This window comes from Mirounga leonina, unplaced genomic scaffold, assembly GCF_011800145.1.
Source record: "Mirounga leonina isolate KUSES-001 unplaced genomic scaffold, KU_Mleo_1.0 Mir_101222, whole genome shotgun sequence".
Taxonomy (NCBI): domain Eukaryota; kingdom Metazoa; phylum Chordata; class Mammalia; order Carnivora; family Phocidae; genus Mirounga; species Mirounga leonina.
Window position 1 is genome coordinate 802,106 of NW_023270085.1, and position 22,194 is coordinate 824,299.

Consider the following 22,194-nt stretch of genomic DNA (forward strand, 5'->3'; position numbering starts at 1 on the left):
AAAAAAAAAAAAAAAAGAAAGGCCAGTCCTATTTCCACCAGAACTGAAGCTGACACTGTGGAACACTCTATGATCAGTAGACTTGGTGCATGTGGGGAGCCTGTGCTAGTCTTATGGGGGTAGAAGCCCACTGCACTGGCTCAGTCAGACCTGCCTTAGAAAAGATGAACCTGAAACGTGCAGTTGGGGTGGGGTTTGGTATAAGCGGCTCCAGCCTTCATTGGGGTCACTGTGTTGCTCACTGAAGTCCCACCATGCTGATGGGTGGGTGGGTGGGGAAATGGCATCCCCCCACTCTCTCATCCCTGGAGAAGGGGGCTTGCACCCACTGCTGCTCAGGCAGCCCTCAGAGAAAAGTGAACAATCTCTCCTCTCCTCTTGTGTCCCAGGCTTCCATCAGATCACTGACCCCACCCTGTCTATGCCCGGGCTGTCTGTACTCCCAGTACCACAGTTGCCCTGTGTTTTATCTCTGGCATGAAGCTGGGATTCAAAACGCCAAATCTTTAAAGAACCCAGCAGGGCATGGACCACTCCTCTCATCCAGAGGAGAGCCTTGCCAAGCTGTGTCTGGTGCCATTTAATCCCAGAAAAGCAGTCCCATGGCCATGCAGGTGCTTGGAGTTTATGGTGAATCACAGTAAAAAGCAGTGACCCAGTTATCTGTCCTTGGCATGTACCTCAGTCTCCTGCCAATAAAAGGCCACCCAATGCCGCCCACTGGGTCTTTTGTCCTTGGAGAGGTAATATACCCTCTTTCAAATGTATTCCAGGAAGTTCGGGAATGTTCTCTCCCAGTGTGACCCAGGATATCCCTATACCATGCTGTCTGTTCCCAGGCCTCTGCCCTCCTCCTCTGGAGCACTGCCATGCAGACCCAGCTCAACTGCGGTGAATGCCATGGACTTCCAACACTTCAGAATTTGAGCTCTGCTACTTGCAAAAATGTGATAGTTCCTCTTGACTTTCCAGTCAATGGTTTTGGGGAAGTGTTTTTCTTGTGTGAACCTATTCACTGCTCTCTCTCCCCCTTTCTCTTTCTCTCTCCTTTCTCTGTGGAAAGGGCTCCCTCCACTCTGAGGCACCACGGCTTTTCTCTCCCCCAGTTCACATCTCCGCATCGCATACCTGCCAAGGTCTGTCTCTCTAATTGTTCAGATTGGTCTTTTAATCCTCAGATTGATTTCCTAGGTGTTCAAAATGATCTGATTTCAGTCCAGCTGTGTTAAAAGGACAAGAAAAGCCCAGGGTCCCCCTACTACTCCATCATCTTAACTCCCTTATACCTTTCTCTTAAAGGCTGAATAATATTCCATTGTATGTATATACCACATTTTCTTTATCCACTTATCCATCAATGGACTTTTAGATTGTTTCTATACTTTGGCTACTGTGACTAATGCTGCAATGAACATGGGAGTGCAAATATTTCTTAAAAATAATGATTACAATTATTTTGGATAAATACTGAGAAGTGAGATTGCTGGATCAAGTGGCAATTCTATCTTTAATTTTTTGAGGAACATTCATATTGTTTCTCATAACGGCTGCACCATTTTACACTTCCATTAACTGTGTGTAAGGGTTACAATTTCTCCACATTCTCAACAGCATTTATTTTCTGGGATCTTTTTACTTTTTTTTTGTTGTTGTTGTTGTTGTTGTTGTTGTTGTTTAAAGATTTTATTTATTTGACAGGGAGAGACACAGCGAGAGAGGGAACACAAGCAGGGGGAGTGGGAGAGGGAGAAGCAGGCTGCCTGCGGAGCAGGGAGCCCGATGTGGAGCTTGATCCCAGGACCCTGGGATCATGACCTGAGCCGAAGGCAGATGCTTAACGACTGAGACACCCAGGCGCCCCAGTTGTTGTTGTTTTAATAATGCACATCCTAACATGTGTGAGGTGATATCCCAATGGGATTTTGATTTACATCCACTTGATAATTGGTAATGTTGAACATCTTTTCATAAACCCATTGACCATTAATATATCATCTTTGGAGAAATGTCTATTCAATTTTGCCAATTTAAAAAATCAGATTGTTGGATTTTTGTTATTGAGTTGTAAGAGTTCCTTATATATTTTTTACATTAATCAGAAATATGGTTTGCAAATATTTTCCCATTCTGTAGGTTCCCTCTTCACTCTATGGATTGTTGCCTTTGCTGTACAAAAACGTTTTTAGTTTGTTATGTCCCACTTTTCTATTTTTTTTTTTACTTTTGTTGCCTGTCCTTTAGTATCATATCCAAGAAATTATTGCCAAGACCAATGTTCTGAAGCTTTTCCCCCATGTTTTCTTGTAGGAGTTTTTGGCCTTACATTTAATTTTTAAATCAATTTTGAGTTGATTTTTGTATAGGGTGTACAGAAAGAGTCTGATTTCATTTTTTTTTGCATGTGGATATCCAGTTTTTCCAACACATTTGTTGAAGAGACAATCCTTTCCCTATTGAGAGGACTGAGCACATTTTTGAAGAGTTTATTTCTGGGTCTCTATTCTGTTCCATTGGTCTACATGTATATTCTCATGCCAGTACAATGCTGTTTTTATTGATTACTCTATCTTTGTAATATGTTTTAAAGTGAGGAAGTAAGAGGCTTCTAGCTTTGTTCTATCTCAAGATTATTTTGGCTATTCAGAGTATTCTGTAGTTGTGTATGAATATTAAAACTGTTTTTTGGGGCACCTGGGTAGTTCAGTTGGTTGAGCTTCATACTCTTGATTTTGGTCATAATCTCAGGATTGTGGGATTGAGCCCTGCATTAGGCTCTGTACTCAGCGTGGAGTCTGCTTGTCCCTCTCCCTTTCCCTTTGCTTCTCTCCCCACCCCCTAAAAATAAATAAATAAAATCTTTTGAAAAATAAAAAAAAAACCTGTTTTTTAAATATTTCTGTGAAAAAAGTGCTATTGGAATTTTGTTAGGGATTTTATTGAATCTGTAGATTGCTTTGGGAAGTAGGGACATTTTAACAATATTAAGTCTTCTGATCCATGAGGTAATTTTCTTCTATTCCTAGTTTGTTCAGTGATTTTATCATGAAAGAGTGAATGAATATTGTAAAATACCTTTTCTACATCTACTGAGATGATCATGTGCTGTTTATCTTTTATTCTGTTAATATGGTTTATCACATTGATTGATTTCTATATATTAAACCATACTCTCACCCTGGGGATAAATCCCACTTGGTCATGGTGTATGATTCTTTTATTGTACTGTTGAATTTGGTTTGCTAGTAATTTGTTGAAGAGTTTTATATCTATATCCATCATGGATATTGGCCTACAGTTCTGTTTTCTTGTAGTGTCCTTGTCTAGCTTTGTTATCAGGATATGCTGGCCTCATAAAATGAGTTTGGAAGCACTCCTTCCTGTTCAAATTTTTGGAAGAGTTTGAAAGGATTAACATTAATTTTTTCTTTAAATCTTTGATAGAATTCTCCAGTGAAGTAATTTACTCCTGGGCTTTTCATTATTGGGAGGTTTTTGGTTACTGCTTTAATCTCCTTACTAGTTATAGGCCTGCTCAGATTTTTTATTTCTTTATAATTCAGTCTTGATAAGTTGTATCTTTACAATTTATAATTTTTTCTAGGTTATCCAATTTGTTAGTGTATAATAGGTCATAGTGGTCTCATAATTCTTTTTATTTCTGTGGAATCAACTGTAATTTTTCTCTTTCTTTTTTTAAAAATATTTTATTTATTTACTTGAGAGAGAGAAAGAGTGAGAGCACAGAGGGAGAAGGAGAAGCAGACTCCCCGCTGAGCAGGGAGCCCAATGCAGGACTCGATCCCAGGACCCCAAGATGATGACCCGAGCTGAAGGCAGATGCCCAACAAATTGAGCCACCCAGGTGCCCCATATTTTCTCTTTCATTTCTAACTTTACTTATTTGAGAATACTATATGTTTTTCTTAGTCTACATAAAGTTTGTCAATTTTGCTGATAAAAAACATCTTAGTTTTGTTGCTTTTTTTTCTATTGTTTTTCTATTCTCTATTTCATTGATTTCCTCTCTAATCTTTGTAATTTCCTTTTTATTCCTGCTAATCTGGCCTTAGTTTGTACTTTTTCTAGTTCTTTAAGCTGTTCGGGTAGGTTGTTTATTTGAAACCTTTCTTCTTTTTAATGTAGGTATTTATTACTATAAACTTCCCTCAGTTCTGCTTTTGATGCATCCTATAAGTTTTTGTATGTCGTATTTTAACTTTTGGTTTTCTTAAGATATTTTCAAATTGCCCTTTTGATTTCTTCTTTGATCCATTGGTTGTTCAAGACTGTCTTATTGGATGTCCACATATTTGTGAAATTTCTATTTTTCCTTCAGCTATTTGTTTCCAGTTTCATTCCATTGTGGTCAGAAATGATACTTGGTATAATTTCAATCTTCTTACATTTGTTAACACTTGTTTTATGACTTAACATGTGATTTATCCTCATAAAATGTTCCATGTGTGTGCTTCAGAAGAATGTGTATTCTGCTGATGTTACATGGAATGTGCTGTATATGTCTGTTAGGTATATTCATCTATAGTGTTGTTCAAGTCCTTTATTTCAGATCAACAGAAGTGTTGATCTTCTGTCTGGATGTTCTATCCATTATTGAAAGTGGAGTATTAAAGCCCCCTACCATTGTGTTGCTATCTATTTCTCCCTCCAGTTCTGTCAATGACTGCTTTATATATTTGTGTGTCCTGATGTTTGGTGCACATACACTTCTAGTTGTTATGTGCTCCTGGTGAATTGAGCCTTTTATCCTTATATCCTTATGTAATGTGTTTCTTTGTCTCTTGTGACAGTTTGTTTTGTTTTGTTTTGTTTTTTACTTGAAGTCTATTTTGTCTGATATATGTATGGTCACCCCTGCTCTCTTACAGCTAACATTTGCATCGAAAATTTTTCTCCATTTTTTGCTTTCCACCTCTGTGTGTCTTTATACCTAAAATGAGTCTCCTAAACAGTGTATAGTTATCTCTTGGGTTTTGGGTTTGTTTTGTTTTGTTTTTAGTTCTTATCTATTAAGCCACTCTATTGTTTTGATTAGAGAGCTTAATTCATTTTGACTTAAAGTAATTACTGGTAGTGTAGACTTAACTACTGCCATTTTGTTAATTATTTTCTATCTGTCTTGTAGCTTCTTTCCCTCTTTTCTTTTGCTGCTGTCTTCCTTTGTGTTTCATTGATTTTCTTTTGTAGTGACATGCTTTGAGTCCTCTCTCTTTAATTTTGTGTATCTCCTACAGGTATTTTCTTTGTGGTTACCATGGGGATGACATAAAACATCTTGTAGTTATAACAATCTATTTTAGCTGATAACTACAATTGCATACAAAAACTTTTTATTCCAACTTTGTAACTTTGTATTATTGATATCACCAATTCCATCCTTCCAAATTGTGGACCATTAACATATTTTATAGTTATATTTATTTTTCTACTTTTGTCTTTTAACTCCTATACCATAATTAAAATGATTTCTACACTACCATTGCAATATTATAGTATTCTGTATTTGTCTATTTAGTAACTTTTATAAGTGAACTTTATATTTCCATAGGTTTTCATGCTGCTGCCTAGTGTCTTTTCATTTTAATTTGAAAAACTTCCTTTACTAATTCTTATAAGGCAGGTCTGATGGTATTTACCTCCCTCAGCTTTTGTTTATCTGGGGAAGTCTTTATTTTTCCTTTATTTTTGAAGGGCAGTTTTGCTGAACCTAGTATCTTCGGTTGGCATGTTTTTCTTTTTCTCCCTTCAACTCTTTAAATATATCATTCCATTTTCTTCTGGCCTGCAGAGTTTCTGCTGAGAAATTCATTTATAGTCTTGTGGGTGCTTCTTTGTGTGCAATGAATCATTTTTCTCTTGCTGCTTTCAAAATTCTTTCTCTGTTTCTGACAATTTGCTTATAGTGTATATTGGTGTGGACTTCTTTGTATTCATCATAATTGAAATCTTTTGGGCTTTCTGAATCTGGATGTCATGACCTTCCCCAGATTTGGGGATTTTTCTCGCATTTCTTCAAATAAACTTTCTGTCCCCTTTTCTCTTTCTTCCCCTTCCGAGACTCCTATAATGTGTATATTGGCCCACCTATTGGTATTCCCTAGGTCTCAGACTTTCTTCACTCTTCTTCATTCTTTTTTTTTTTTCCTTTTGCTCCTTTGACTGGATAATTTCAAATGACTGTCTTGACTTCACTGATTCTTTTGCTTGATCAAATGGGCTGTGGAACTTCTATAATAAATTTTTCAATTCAGTTACTGTGTTCCTCAGCTCCAAAATTTTGTGTTGTTTTTCTTTTAATTTTCTACCCCTTTGTAGATATTTTCACTTTGTTCATTAATCATTTACCTGAGCTCACTGAACATCTCCATGATTGCTAATTTTAGTTTTTTGTCTGGTAATTCACATATCCCCATCTCTATATGTTTGTTTTCTGGACTTATTTGTTACTTCAATTGGATCTTTTTTTCCTACTACTTTGTGTGCCTTGAAACTTTGTGTTATTATCCATGCATTGGAAAACACAGCCACCTCTCCCACTCTTTACAGAAAGGCTTCACATAGGGAAATACCTTCATTAGTCAACCTGGCTAGAGATTCTGGGGTCCTCTCAAACCTTTTCCGCAGATGCATCTTCCCTAGGCTGTGTAGTTTTCCAATTAGAGAGGGTTGCTGGTTTCTTTTCCAGGGGCTTTTAGTATTTGCTCCCTCCAGTGTCTGTCTGCAATACCGCAGGTTCCCTTGTACTGCTTCAAGGTGCTGAGCTCTCTTGTTTTCTGTGGCCCCTTAGATATCTCAGACATACTGGTTCCCCATCAGCACTCTAAGTCTGGAGACACAGAAACCAATCCATTTCACAGTTCCCCAAGAAGCCAGAACATTGGATGTATACTCCACTCTTCTCTTTCCCTTCCAAGGGAGAAGTTGCAAGGTGGGCTTCTCCTACCATTTGCAAGCTGTTCTAGCTTGGAGGAGGAGCTGACATGGTTAAAATACAACAGCTTTTCTTACCCTTTCAGTGAAACTGTTCTTGGCTTTGAGCTTGCTTGTGGTACTGTGAATTCTTATCTGAATTTTGGAGTTCTCATAGAGGTTTTTTTAACTGTTTATTGTTGTTAAATAGGTGTTTCTGTAGAGGGACAAGATCTGGTGCTTCCTATTCTACCATCCTGATGATGTTTCTTCTAATATTGTTTATTTCAATCACCTCAGATAAATTCCAATCTCCCTAGAACCATGTCTGCACCTTAGCCATCTGTGTGTCTCCACTGGACCTTACACAGTTGGTTTTCAATAAATATCTTAGTGACTGGATGAGTCCTATCAACAATCCTAGTTAAGAATAAGAGGCCCTTCCTAGGGGTGCCTGGGTGGCTCAGTTGTTAAGCGTCTGCTTTCGGCTCAGGTCATGATCCGAGGGTCCTGAGATCAAGCCCCGCATTGGGCTCCCTGCTTGGTGGGAAGCCTGCTTCTCCTTCTCCCACTACCCCTGCTTGTGTTTCCTCTCTTGCTGTGTCTCTCTCTGTCAAATAAATAAATAAAATCTTAAAAAAAGAGGCCCTTCCTAAAACTTTCATTGAATGAGAATAAGCATTCCTCTTTACCAAATAAACCAAAGCAGACACTTCTTTCTATCTTCTTTAAGAAAGGCCTACACGTTAGCCAAATCCTAATTCTCATAATTTAATATTGTGAAGATGTAAAATTTTCCTTATGGTTCAAACTTCTACTCATCCTCTTCCCCACTACAACCAATTAAGGATGGAGTTGTAGAGACAGAGATCAGAAACAGAGATTGAGAAGAAAGAAAATAATTAGTTTGATAACTAGGAGAGCAAACAGAGGATTTTGAAGAAAGAGGAGGTGTCCATTACACATTGAATTGTGTGCCAGACAAGGTGTAGGAAATAACTTTTCAGTGGTGCCAAAGGGTATAAAATGGTCTTGAAAAGAAAGAGGCAATACAGGAAGATGTAGAATTAGGTAATTATAAGAAGATATTTAATTAAACAACTGAGAGTTTTAACAGAATGGTGGGATTGAAGTCAGGTTTCAGTAGGATGAGAACTAAAGGAGGCATAGTAAAACAAATAGTCTATATAAACTTTTTCAAGCAATTGAGTGTGAATAAGAAAAAGAAATGAGATAGTATACTTTGAAGAGGAAGCAGGATAAGGAAAGTATTTTTAATATGTATATTCATTTAGAATGGGGGGAAATTTAATGTATTGATTATGGGACAAAACTGGAAAATGCAGTTGTAAGAAGGGATAATTGAAGGTTAGGAAAACATATGGGAAGGTGTGAAATCAAAAGTAAAGGTAGACAATTTAAACGTGGAAAGAGATAATGGTACTTCTTCCTAGAAAGAGAAAAGGGGAAATGAAAGGATAAAAATTAAGAAATATTCTGAAATGGAATGGAAGAAAACAGGCATTTCATGTTCAATGGCCTTGGTCTGTTTCTTATTTTTTTTTAAGATTTATTTTTTAAAATTTTATTTATTTATTTATTTATGAGAGAGAGAGAGATAAAGAAAGAGAGAGAGCAGGGGTAGGAGCAGAGAGAGAGGTACAAGCAGACTGCACTGAGCACAGAGCCCCACGTGGGGCTTGATCCCAGAACCCTGAGATCATGACCTGAGCCAAAATCAAGAGTTGGATGCTTAACTAACCACCCAGGCGCCCCTTTTTTATTTATTTTAGAGAGAGATAAAGAGAGAGAGAGAGCACTTGCGTGAGAGGGGCAGAGGGAGAGGGAGAGAGAGAATCTCCAGCAGACTCCCCTCTGATCATGAGGATCTCTCTTTCTCTCTCTCTCTCAAATAAATAAATAAAATCTTTAAAATAAATAAAATTTAAAAAGAATTCTTTGCACATCAGAAGAATGTACAAACTAAAATCCTTGGTATCAACAAATAGCACTAGAGAATAAACACAAGCACAGAGTACCAATCTGCAGAGCTTAAGAGCTACTAGTTTAATGTACTAAGTGGTCAGTCATGAGAACATCTGTTGCTAGGTTAATAAGCTAATTACTAGGCTGAGAAAGGAAGTAGCAACACAGCTAGAGGTGAGTAGATAGACCATTCCTTCTGTACATTCCTATATATATAAAAGCAGAGCTAAAATAATTCTGGGCTAATAATGGTCAGGCTAATAATTATTTATTCATTACTGATACAGCAGACTCTTCACTATTATGTTCAGTTAAACTGCCTGTGGGTGTTACAAAGAACATTAATCCCACACATGTCAGTGGTTAATAATGGCTCATCATATTTTATAGAAGTTTAAAAAATTAATTAAATGGTACCTGAAATAAAAGCTTTGAGTCCTTAAAGAAGTATACTGCATAAATATGATATATCACTATTAAAATTAACCTTTCCTTTTCTGCAATTCTCTTATCCAGAATTAGCATAATTCTATTCCTTTCCAAGGTATGTTCATTTTCCCATAATTGAGGTAAGGGGGTTTTCAAGTTGAGTCTTGACCAACTCCACACATTCACATTCTTTTATTCCTTTGATGACTTATCACCACAATCAGCCTTGAGACACAAAATGGTTGTCATCTCACCAAGTTAAAATCTTATCAAACAGCTTAATTATACATAAATTAAAATCATCATTATAACAATAGGTGGACCCTCAATATATTTGCAACTAAAGAAATTAAACTATTTGAAGTAGACCCTCAGTGGTCCAGAGTGCTTGTTCTGGAAAACCTGCAAATTTTGCACGTGCAAAATTTCGATATAAAGAAGTTCTGCAACTAATGAATCATTGAACATTATATCAAAAACTAATGATGTGCTATACATTGGTTAATTGAATTTAAATTAAAAAAAAATAAAAAATAAAGAAGTTCCTGGTTTTATGCTGCATCTGTAAACAAAACCAAAGTGTACTTTTTGATATGATGCATACACTATTCATTCAATTTTCAAAATCCAGATACTGGCAAACACTATACTGTTTCTGTCAGAACCGGACTTAGGCCAAGTTTGTCCTCTACTCTTTTTAGAGAGGTTCCTTTCTCACGTAAGAAGTCTTAAAGTGCTCCTAATTGCCAAATGTGTCCTCTCCATCACCCAAAGCCCCAGTTCTTTCCGATTTTCTTTCTCAAGGACTTTGCCCAGAGTGACAATACTTTTGTGAAAATCAAATGTCAACTCTTGTAGGTCTAATGTCACTGCCTTTGATCTTTCACTATTCATTTGTTGCCTGATTTCTGATGGCTTCTCAGCCTTTGACTTTCCCATCTTACTAGAAACCCAAGATTGGTGTGTTCTCTGACCTGACTTATTTGCTCACTACCTTGCTGACACCTCTGCAAGCTCTAAGCTTCTAAGCTTCAGGTTGCTACCTTGACTCTACACTATCAGCTCTGATTTTACAAACCTCTGAGATTTTCCTCCAGATCTCTTGCTTGAGCCCCATTTTGTGTTGATCCTGATCTACTGTTGCCAACCATAATAATACAGAGATATTTGGAGTAAAGGTGATAAGGGAAGGGGTAAGATTTCTGTTGTTCTCTAAATTACAACAACACATGTGCCTATTAACAGGACCAGATATTTATATACCATTCCTGATATCTCTAAGTAATTTGTGGAAAGAACTAGTTCTAAAGGAGCAAAAGGTCATCCAAAGTTTAAGCCCTATCTATACAAATAAAGTGTAGAGAATAATTAAGGGAATTATCTAAATGATGCAAAGTCAACCTTCCTCCTCAATTATGAGAACACTTAAAAATGGCTTATGTATGAACTAGCCAGATGATACTTCTCTCACTTTTCTATAAGTATGCCATAATATGAAATCCACTTTTATTTGTATAAAATAATATAAGACATTTGAGTTGGAAGGGGTGTCTAAATTATTCTGTTTTTTCCCCCAGTTTGTGTTGGATGTTTAAATATAGAATGTGTAGCTTTATTTTTTCCCTCTTCAGATATTTAAAAAGTATCCATTATCCACTGACTAAAATGGATTAGAAGACAGAACTGCTGAAAAGTACTATAAAGATAATGGCATTGATATCAATACAAACAGAGCACACTGTTGGAGAATAATGTCCTCACTTGACATGTGTTCCTAATAAATTCCAAAAGCAGAGAGTTCCCTAATTTGTTTTTTAGCTTCTAATCTATCCTTCCCATCCTTGAATGACACATGAATTTCTTAATATCTCTTTAGATGCTGGAGTACATGCAGCTTTCTAACCATTTAAATGTACATCCCTCAAGAAACTTTTCTGTATGGTCTTGTGCTTCATAGCCAGTTTTCAGGTATGTCTGCAGCTTTTGAATTAGTTTGCCATTTGAAAAAGTGTTTTGGCCTGAGTTACAAATGTAAAAAAAAAGTAAAAATAATACTCTCTTGCTTATTTTTTATTTTCCCACTGAATCAATTCACACTCAATATTCTTTTAACTTATTCATAGAATCACTCACTTTCTGTCCAAAAATCTATTTCAAGAAAAGGGAAGAGAAGTAAGCTCTCAGTGTAAGAAGACTGAGTAAACAACACATTAATGAGTATTATGGGTAAGTGTTAAGAGTGCCAGCTTAGGCCTCACTACTCATAAACTGCTTACTAGCTTGGGTAAGTTATATGACTTCTCTGAGCACAATCTCCTCATTTAAAAAACGGACCATAGACATTTCTTCAACAAAGGCATACAAATGGCAAATAAGCACACAAAAAGATGTTTAGTATCATTAGCCATTAGGGAAATGCAAATCAAAACCACAATGAGATACCACTACATACCCATTACGTTAAATACTGTTTTAAAATAGTGGAAAATAACAAGTGTTGGCAAGGATGTGAAGAGATTGGAATGTTTGTGCATTTCTGCTGGGAATGTAAAATGGTGCAGTTGCTTTAGTAAAAAATCTGGCAGTTCCTCAAAAGGTTAAATATAGAGTGACCATGGGTGCCTGGGTGGCTCAGTTAGTTGAGCGACTGCCTTCGGCTCAGGTCATGATCCCAGGGTCCTGGGATCGAGTCCCGCATCGGGCTCCCTGCTCTGCGGGGAGCCTGCTTCTCCCTCTCCCACTCCCCCTGCTTGTGTTCCCTCTCTCGCTGTGTCTCTCTCTGTCAAATAAATAAATAAAATCTTTAAAAAATAAATAAATAAATAAATAAATAAATATAGAGTGACCATATAACCCAACAATTCTACTCTAGATATATACCCCAAAGTGATAACATATGTTCACACAAAAATTTATACACTAATGTATATAGCAGCATTATTTATAATAGCTGAAGAGTGGAAACGACCAAAATGTCCTTCAACTGATGAATGGATAAATAAAATGTGATATAGCCATACAATAGAATATTATTTGGCAATAAAAAGGGATGAAGTACTGATACAAGGTATATATCTGAATCTTGAGAACAATATTCTAAGTGTGAGAAGGCAATCACAAAAGAACACATGTTGTATGATTTCATTTATATGAAATGTCCAGAATAGGCAAATCTATAGATACAGAAAACTGATTAGTGGTTGCCTGGAGCTGTAGGTGTGGGTGGGGGTGGAGGACTGGGAAGTGACTGCTAATGGGTATGGAGTTTCTTTTGGGGATGTTGCAACATATTGAAATTGACTGTGGTGATGCTTGCATGACTCTGTGAATGTATTAGAAATCACTGAAATGTATGATTTAAGTGGGTCAGTTGTATGGTATATGAATAATATCTTAATAATGCTTTTTTTAAAATGGGACAAGCAGTTTCATCTATCTCATAGAGTTATTGGGAAGATTAAATGAGATAATCCATTAAAATATTTAGTACAGTGTCTAGCATCTTTCAAGCAATCAATAAATGATAGTTTTACTACTACTACTACCAATAATAACTACTAGTAGTAGTAGTAGTATTGAAGCTATTATTAAATAATATTATCAGTATTATAATACTGATATCATATGATTAAATATTATCAGTATTGGGCGCCTGGGTGGCTCAGTCGTTAAGCATCTGCCTTCGGCTCAGGTCATGATCCCAGGGTCCTGGGATCGAGTCCCGCATCGGGCTCCCTGCTCGGCAGGAAGCCTGCTTCTCCCTCTCCCACTCCCCCTGCTTGTGTTCCTGCTCTTGCTATCTCTCTCTCTGTCAAATAAATAAATAAAATCTTTAATAAATAAATAAATAAATAAATAAATAAATGAATATTATCAGTATTATATTATAATGCTGTATTATAATTGTAATTGATAATATTATTTGGAGTAGTAGAGCTATTATTAAATAATACTAAATATTATTATTAAAACAACTATTACTAGAAGTAGATCTATATTAATACTAAATATTATTATAACAATAACTATTATTAGCTGAGCTATTGTTAAATAAATATAATTTTATATAGCTAAATATATAATATATTTATTATTATTAAAATGTCTGTATTAGAGTGATAGCTCTTTTGAGGATCTAATATGAGGCCTAGATAATCTTTTTTTTTTACACAATGATCCTGCTTAATTAATTTATATATTTTTATTTTATTTTTCAAAATTTATTTAAATTCAATTAATTAACATATAATGTATTATTAATTTCAGAGGTAGAGTTCAGTGATTCCTCAGTCTTATATAACACCCAGTGCTTATTACATCATGTGTCCTCCTTAAAGTCCATCACCCCATTCCCCCCACTCCCCTCCTTTAAGGCCTAGATAATCTTACCACACTCGGTATGCTATAATAAAAATAACACAACTTTGGAGTCAAACAAATCAGATCAAAATTTCATTTCTGCCACTTACTAAATATGTAGACTGAAGAAAGTATTTTATCTGTCTGAAGCTGAATTTCCTCATTTGCAAAGTATTTCAACAATACCTACTACTTCTTTGGACTCTTATGAGGAATAAATAAAACAGTGTATGTACAAATGCATTTTACAGTGCCTAGTACATAGTGAATTTTCAAATAACTTTGTTTCCATTTGTGTAAAATCACAATATTGGTATTAACAAAGTGTGATGAAATACTTTCAAGCTTATATTAAATCTCAATGGGACATAAACTTTGGCAACATCCCAAAACAACAATATATGCAAGAGGTCTGGTCAATAATCATGTTATTCCTAAAATGTTCATAATCAACTTATCACATTACAGACAAATCTTTAGTAAACTATTAAATTTTTCTTTTTATTCTTTTTTTAAATTTTTATTCCTAAGCGTCTCAGAACAAGTACAACTAAGTTATAGAAACTAAGACAAAATAAATAAACCAGTTTCATTCTCAAGCACTAATATGGCAGCCAACTTGTAGGGAAAAGGTTTTGGCCAGATTTTCCAAAGTTGTAAATAATTATAAATTACAATTTTGTATATTTTGGGTAATAAAATTGTTTTCAGTTTGGGGTGGCCCATGCTAAGCTCATGCATGTTATCCTGCAAAAAACAGATCTTTAGGTAACACCCTAGAATGCCTACAAGGGAGAGTGAATGCTGTCACAAACCAGTTACAACTGTGTGCCAAGAAAGGTGAGTGAACTTGCTTTCCAAAGTCTTCACTTATTCCAAATTAGATGAAAGTTTTCAAGGAGTTATTTGAAGCTAAAGGGTAGGAGGAGTATACAAAAACACAAAGAATTCAAAGAAATCCCTTGCTACCACCATTATATCCACAATGCATATACCAAATCATTACTCAAGCTAATGAAATTATCACGTATTGCTATTTATATTGATAGTAATTCTGGCTTGACATTTTCACTCAACTGGTTGGTGACTTTCTTTGGATTGTTTGTTCTATGACAACTTTAGAAAGAGTTGACTAATTTTGCTAAACTGAAGAGATACAAGGGTATCATAAGTTTCCCTTTTTAGGGGCACCTGGGTGGCTCAGTAGGTTAAGAATCTGCCTTCAGCTCAGGTCATGATCCCAGGGTCCCAGGATCCAGCCCTGCATCAGGCTCCTTGTTCAGTGTGGAGTCTGCTCCTCCCTCTCCTTCTGCCCCTCCACCCCTCGTGCTTTCTTTCACTGTCTCTCAAATAAATAAATAAAATCTTTTTTTAAAAGTTTCCATTTTGGCAGCCCTCAGACCTCTGGTGAAGCCCAAGATCATTAAAAAGAGGACCAAGAAGTTCATCCGACAACAGTCAGAACACTATGTCAAAATTAAGCACAACTGGAGAAAACCCAGAGGCATTGACAATAGGATGCACAGAAGATTCAAGGGCCAGATCTTGATGCCCAACATTGGTTAAGGGAGCAACAAGAAAACAAAGCACATGTTGCCCAGTGGCTTCCGGAAGTTCCTAGTCCACAACGTCAAGGAGCTTGAAGTGCTGCTGATGTGCAACAAAGCTTACTGTGCAGAGATTGTTCACAATGTCTCCTCCAAGAACTGCAAAGCTATTGTGGAAAGAGCAGCCCAGCTGGCAATCAGAGTCACTAATCCCAATGCCAGGCTGCACAGCGAAGAAAATGAATAGATAGCTTGTTGTGCACGTCATATTTGTGTTAATAAAACCATAAAACTACAAAAAAAAGTTTCCATTTTTAGTATTGCCATATTGAAGCAAATGATGGATAATTTATTATTTCAAAAGGTTATATCTTTTGCAATTTTTAATTATTTTCATGTAAATTTAGTACTTGAGTTAAGGTTACACAGATATATCATTATATTTAGTAAAAGTCAGAGTGTAGAACTGTTAATTTATGAGTCACTCTCCCTTTTCCCATCTCTGTTTTGGCAGTTATCATATTGCATTGTAATTCTGTTTCCACATCTGTCTTCCCCAGTAGACTGAGAATACCTTAAGGTCAAGGACCTAATTTTATTCACCTCTATATCCCCAGGATCTAACACAGTGTTTGACATCTGTTAAGAACACAAAAACAGTTTCTTTGTAAATAAAGTTTTAAAAAGATAGATTTGGTTGAAAAGCTCATTTCCTATTTTAAGGCTTCAATTAGTTACTTATTTTTGCCTTGTAGTCTTGAATATTGCATTAAATATTATATTTTGCTTTATACCCTTGTATAGTCTTTTATAGTAGTCTCTTAGGAGAACTAATACAATTTTCAGTAGAAATTGATATGCTGGTGAAATCGATTTCTGATGAAGATTAACACTCCTTTATTTACAGAGAAAGTTTGAGCCAGTAGCATGTAACACAGTCATGAAATATGAATTTGAATAACTTGTATAAATAAGATAAATTCTGAATGAGAATAGAAGAGAAATAAAGAGAATCTTTCATACTGGAACAGATTCATCTAGAGATGACTATCTGTTTTTTTTTTTTTTTTTTAAACATCTGAGGTATTCAATTAGCTTGGACTGTCCCACTGGTCTGAGTTTTTCTGATATGCTTTAGGCCCCCAAACCTTCTTTTTGACTCTTTGACACCAAAAGAGAAAGTAAACAGTGTTTATATTTATTTCTGCATAACACTGACTGGTTTATTTTAAGTCTTAGGAAATTTCCAAAAAAAAAAAAAGTTATCATCAATGAGAAGAACAGGTTACATTTCCAAATTTATCTTCAATTGAAATTAGATGTAAAAAAAAAAAAAAGAAATTAGATGTCAGATCTCAAATCTTTTTATCCACATTTATTCATGGCTTTTTCAAAGCTTCTAGGATCCTGTTAGAATTTGTAAAGCATCCCTTTAGGTTCTATTAAAAAAAAAAAAAAAAAAACAGTATCCAAAGAAGGGTCTACCTAACATCAATACATTTCAAGTAGGGCACATGTTGCTATGATGTTTCAATACTTTGGCATTAAAGTGCAATTTGAATTAATATACTGTAATACAGTGTTATTTTTTCTTAGAAAAATTGAAAATATATTCATTTTCAACTGCCAAAAAAAAAGAGCGCTGGTATAGTAAAAGTTTATTTATCAAATTCAAACTAAATTTACCTTCACAGTAAGAAAATAAATGGAAGATAATAGGACCAAATAGGATTTTTTTGTGTGTTTTATACATTGCTTTTGTCTTTATATTTCATACATTACTACAGGCAGCTTTAACAGAATAGGCTTGCTTTGTGAGAGCAAGAGTTTTCATATTCCTTTGTTAAGAATGTGTTTATCATCTCAAAATATATGGTTATTTGGTTAAGATTGATCTTCTTTCAGCATTACAATGTGAACACAATTTAACAACAACCAAACTATCATCACTATGTCAGCAAAAAGTATGTAAATTTCTATAACACTGTGGATGACTAATGGATTACACTATAGAAAAGAGGAAGTCAAGATGTTTATTTTCCTCTAGAGACACAACAAAATATCTGCACTGACGCCAACCATGGACAAAAAATATTCATTTCTACTGAAAAATTTCATTTACTGGACTGCCTTTACAAATATGCAGAACTGAGAACTTACTGTAACCCTCAACAAACACATAAATAATTATTCCGACCATGTTTTCTAAAACTATCCTGGAGCTAGTACTCAAGTATTTCCCACAATATTTCTCATTTTGCATAAAATGCCTGCATGGGATTCTTGTCCATGGGAAAATGGAATTTACAATGCTTTAGAGAAAATGTTTGTTTTAGGTATCTATTGTTATTTAACAAACTACCTAACTTAGTATCTAATGACAACAATTTTATTTTCCTCACAACTTTTTGGGTTAGAAATATGAGAACACTTTACCTTATGGTTTGTCCCTGAACTACATGGCATAAGCCAGGGCAGCTGGGGATATAGGATCCACTTCCAACATGGCTTATTCACTTACCAGCCTTGGTGCTCATTGACCTCTTTTTCTTCAAATGGTGCCCCATCCTCTAGCGCCTCTCCATGTGGCTTGAGCTTCTCATAGCATGGTAGTTTCAGAGAAGACCAAGAGACTTGAAGAGAAGCTGCAAGGTTTCCTTTGACCCAGCCTCCAAAATCCTAGAATATCACTTCTACCATACTCTATTGATCAATAACGTCCTTAAGGCCATCTTGGATTCAAGGAGAGGGGAATGACAAACTATGTTTAAATGGTAAGAGTAGCAAAAAGTCTGTGGCCAACTTTAATCTAATAGAATGTTGTCTCAAATTTTAGGTACTGAGATTTGGGAAACTTTAACTTGGTAATGTGCTTAGCCATTTGAATTGGATTATTCTATTCTTTGGTAGTTCTACTTTTTGTTCTAATTTGAGGATGTCTAAAGCTGAATTTGCTTGATGAACTTTAAAAAACATGAAGGAAAATAATTTCCATAAGTTTTTATGATCTTACTGAATTCTGAAAGTTTTCCAGATATAGGCAGGGACATCCAATCACCCCAATTATTTTTCTCTCTTTTTTGCACTTGCAGTTTCTAAACATTCTGACTGCAGAACTCCCACTGACACTTAGGAGCTCTCTGACATTTACAGTTTTCCTAACATCACCTTACTATTGAGGCATAAGACTAAGTTACAAAATGACTCCCAGGTGTGAATAAATTATGCTAAATAAATATGTAGAAAAGTTAAAATCACCTAAAATTAACCAGTTATGTGCTTTTTCAAATGCCAAAGATCTGGTTTAACTGATTTTGTTTTCCTTTCTCTGAATTACATGGTTGCTTTAGCATTTTAGAGAAATAGCCTTTCTGGGATGAAAAATGGGCAGGTCTTCATCTTTCTGTCAATAAAGTTGTCTTCAAACTGTGTCACAAACTAAAAACTGAAAAGTTCAGCCTTGCACCTAATGTAAATTGGAAGCAAATTACTTTAGTAATTTTACAGGGTGGTGTTGGTGGTGGGCTATTTTGGCATATCTACCTATGTTGAAATACACATTTATACCAAGCACACATTTAGGGATGTCCTAAATAGCACATACAAATTCTGTACCCAGTGAATCTGAGTGAAATCTACTACCTACAATGTTCTCTCTCCTTGCTTTAGAAAAGTACTCCTCTAACATTTTTGTTAAAGCTTGACTAATAGCAGAGGTGAATGAAGAAGTATCCCATTCATGGGCCACAAACACAAAATTTGAGATAGTTGTGTAAATTTTGCTTTCTACTCCTTAATATATGTTTTCATATAAAAATAATTTATCCACTTGAATCTTCATGAAAACTAATGATATAAGATCATCTTATGGTTCATGTAACCCCTGGCAAACCACAGAGTACAACTCAAGGTATTTTCATCCCAGTATTGATGGAAAGAGGTAAGCAAAAATTACTGAGGGTATGTGTCAGCGCATCTAGATTTGGCTATAACAAAACGTAATGACTCTGCAGAAGAATAGAAGTGGTAGGGGGGGAAACATAGCCTAATACTTCAACATCAGCTACAAAATATTCACTATTTCCACAATCCATTACCGACTTTTCTTTTGTTTGTTTATTTTAAAATATTTAATTTTGGTACTTACACTGGTACGTTAACTACAATGTACTATATTTCCTTTTGGAAAAATGAACAAGTTTTTAGGAATGTAATTTTCTCTCATCTATTCTCAAGATAGAAATAAGCCTCTAACAGTCCAAATTGTATTGGAAAGATCAAAAGTTGAGTAAAACACCTTCCAAAGAGGGTGAAATATTGGGGCCAATTCATCTTCCTTGGCTATATAATTGGTAGGTACCACTATGGTCACAGGTTTCAATAAATCATATACCCAAAATAAACCTAGTGCATTTACAGCATATTTGCTCATTTCTCTTGTTTAGAATTGAAGAAATTCTGAGAATTGAAGAATAGAATGAAACCCAAGGTGGATAAAAGCTCACAAATATTAAAGTACATGGTTTAGAGTAAAGGCCATGGTGTGAAAGAGATACTAACAGACTTCTGAATCTCAAGCTCACAGTTCTTGAAATACAAGGATTACTGGTAGGGACTTAAAAAGGAAGGCTGAACACCTTGTGTCCTTATTTGAGTCTGTAAAAAAACATTAGCACCAATAAATCATCTTGTTACTTTTACCAACACTGTATGATTCATAAATATTCAGGATCTCAACCTAAAAACAAGTTTTAAATAGCCCTGGATTATGCCATTGGAAATAATATTATCAAATCATTTTAAGGATTGTACTGAGGGGCTCTTTTATTTTAAAAAGTGCTGTTCTCCAGAAGTTAATGTTCTCTAAATGAAAATTTTGGGCTGGCAAGCATGAAAAGTCTTTTATACCAATCACCAATGCATGACATCTATGAATCTATCAATCACAGAGTTAAAAAGCTCTGTCCTATAGCACACTTAATACCTAGTGTAACCAATTAGTATTACAATTCCTTGATGCAATACAAACTCATTTCCTTAAATTGCTATTGCACTGAACTCCAGGGTTATAAATGAGCAGGCACAAATTGATTTGCATGTAATAACAGAAGCAATAAACCTTTCCTGGTTCATGCAATCTTCCCCATCTGTTAACAGAGAGCAAGCTTAGGATCTATTATTCCCAGAAGGGGACTTACCCAGCTGGACATCTATAACACTTGGCTGATTCTCCATGGGGAACAATGGCTTGGGAGGCTTGTCTGTGAGTAAAGCTAGAAGAGAAAATGAAAGAAGGTAATGGAAAAATTGAGATAAATTGCAGGATAAGAAAGATTCTATTGTGAGTGATATTTAATATTTGTAGACTTGATGGTGTGTAAACATTTATTAGACAGTGTTCTTACTTGAGTTGTTACTCTATCCATATAATATCCATTTCCCAGCACATTTAGAGCCCCATTGATTCACTGTAAATAGGCCATTTCAACAGCTACACTTTCAAACAAGATCAAACAAAGGGACTATTTTGAGTGATTTTTATAAGCTTGTAAGTATAAAGAAATATAGATTTTAAAAGTATAATCAGATAAACATTATATCTCCATATGTACTTTGTGGTGCTAAATATTCTTAATAAAATACAACCCTAATAGACATTTCTGGTGGATTGAACCTTCTACACCTCTGAATCATGCCCCATTCCCCACTCAACCTCTGAAACAATATAATAAAACACTGGTACCTTCATTAGGATAATGATTAAAAATATTGATTGAGCATCTTTTGTCCACCAAGTGCTGTGCTAAGTGCTAAGGGAGAAGGAAGTAAAGTCCTTATATTTACCCTCAATTTATAATCTACGACTATGAACCAAAATTATCATATCAAAATAAAGAGATAATAGAACAAAGACCATCCTAGTGAAAAATTGTAGCATTTGAGCCATAAGACTATATGTGGTAAAGGAATGAAGAAAGGATAGGCCAATATTGGCTGGCAGAGTTGGGGAAAGTTTTATGAAGGAAATGGGTCTCCACATAGACCTTAAAGAATGGAAAAGATTTGGAAAGGTAAAGAGAAAGGAAGAAGAAATGAAGGAAAGATTAACAACACAAACCAAGGAAGAGAGGTAGAACTTAGAGCATAATATGACTAGAGGAAAATAATCTGGTGAGAAGAAGCTAGGTGGGGTAGGGTAAAGAGCAAGCTGCTCATGATGCAGAGTAATTAGAAATGAAAATAGATAGGATGGAACTCAATTCTGGAGGATCCTGAGAAATATGCAGAGGAATTTAGACATGATGTAGTAGCCTACAAGACCATTGTAAATTCTTGGAACAATAGCAACAAACGATTCAAGGGAAGGGCTATCTAAAGATGATTGGCTTCCTATATAGGATGGGTTGGAGGAGAAAAAACAGCTAAGAGGATGTAGTAATAACACAGTAGTGCAGGGCAGAGGTGAGAGAGGATGAAAAGTCATTAGTCGTGGATTCTGGGAAAATTTTTAAAAAGGCAAATTTGACACATGAAAAAATGTTCATCATCATTAGCCATCAGGGAAATCCCAATCAAAATCACATTGAGATACCACCTTACACCAGTTAGAATGGCAAATATGGACAGGGAAATAAACAACAAATGTTGGAGAGGTTGTGGAAAAAGGGGAATCCTCTTACACTGTTGGTGGGAATGCAAGTTGGTACAGCCACTTTGGAAAACAGTGTGGAGGTGCCTCAGAAAATTGAAAATAGAGCTATCCTATGACCCAGCAATTGCACTCTTGGGTATTTACCCCAAAGACACAGATGTAGTGAAAAGAAGGACCATATGCACCCCAATGTTCATAGCAGCAATGTCCGCAATAGCCAAACTTTGGAAAGAGCCAAGATGCCCTTCAACAGATGAATGGATAAAGAAGATGTGGTCCACATATACAATGGAA

At 35.6% G+C, this 22,194-nt stretch overlaps 1 protein-coding gene and 1 pseudogene across 1 annotated transcript in view; one reads left to right on the plus strand and one right to left on the minus strand.

Annotated features, from left to right (window-relative positions):
- IL1RAPL2 (interleukin 1 receptor accessory protein like 2) overlaps positions 1–22,194 on the minus strand; it is a 1,205,338-nt gene that overhangs the window by 305,940 nt on the left and 877,204 nt on the right. Inside the window, exon 6 of the mRNA XM_035007492.1 lies at positions 20,447–20,521. Within this exon, the coding sequence (XP_034863383.1) occupies positions 20,447–20,521 (75 nt within the window). The remainder of the gene's footprint in view (positions 1–20,446; positions 20,522–22,194) is intronic.
- Positions 11,565–15,495, plus strand: LOC118011204 (annotated as a pseudogene).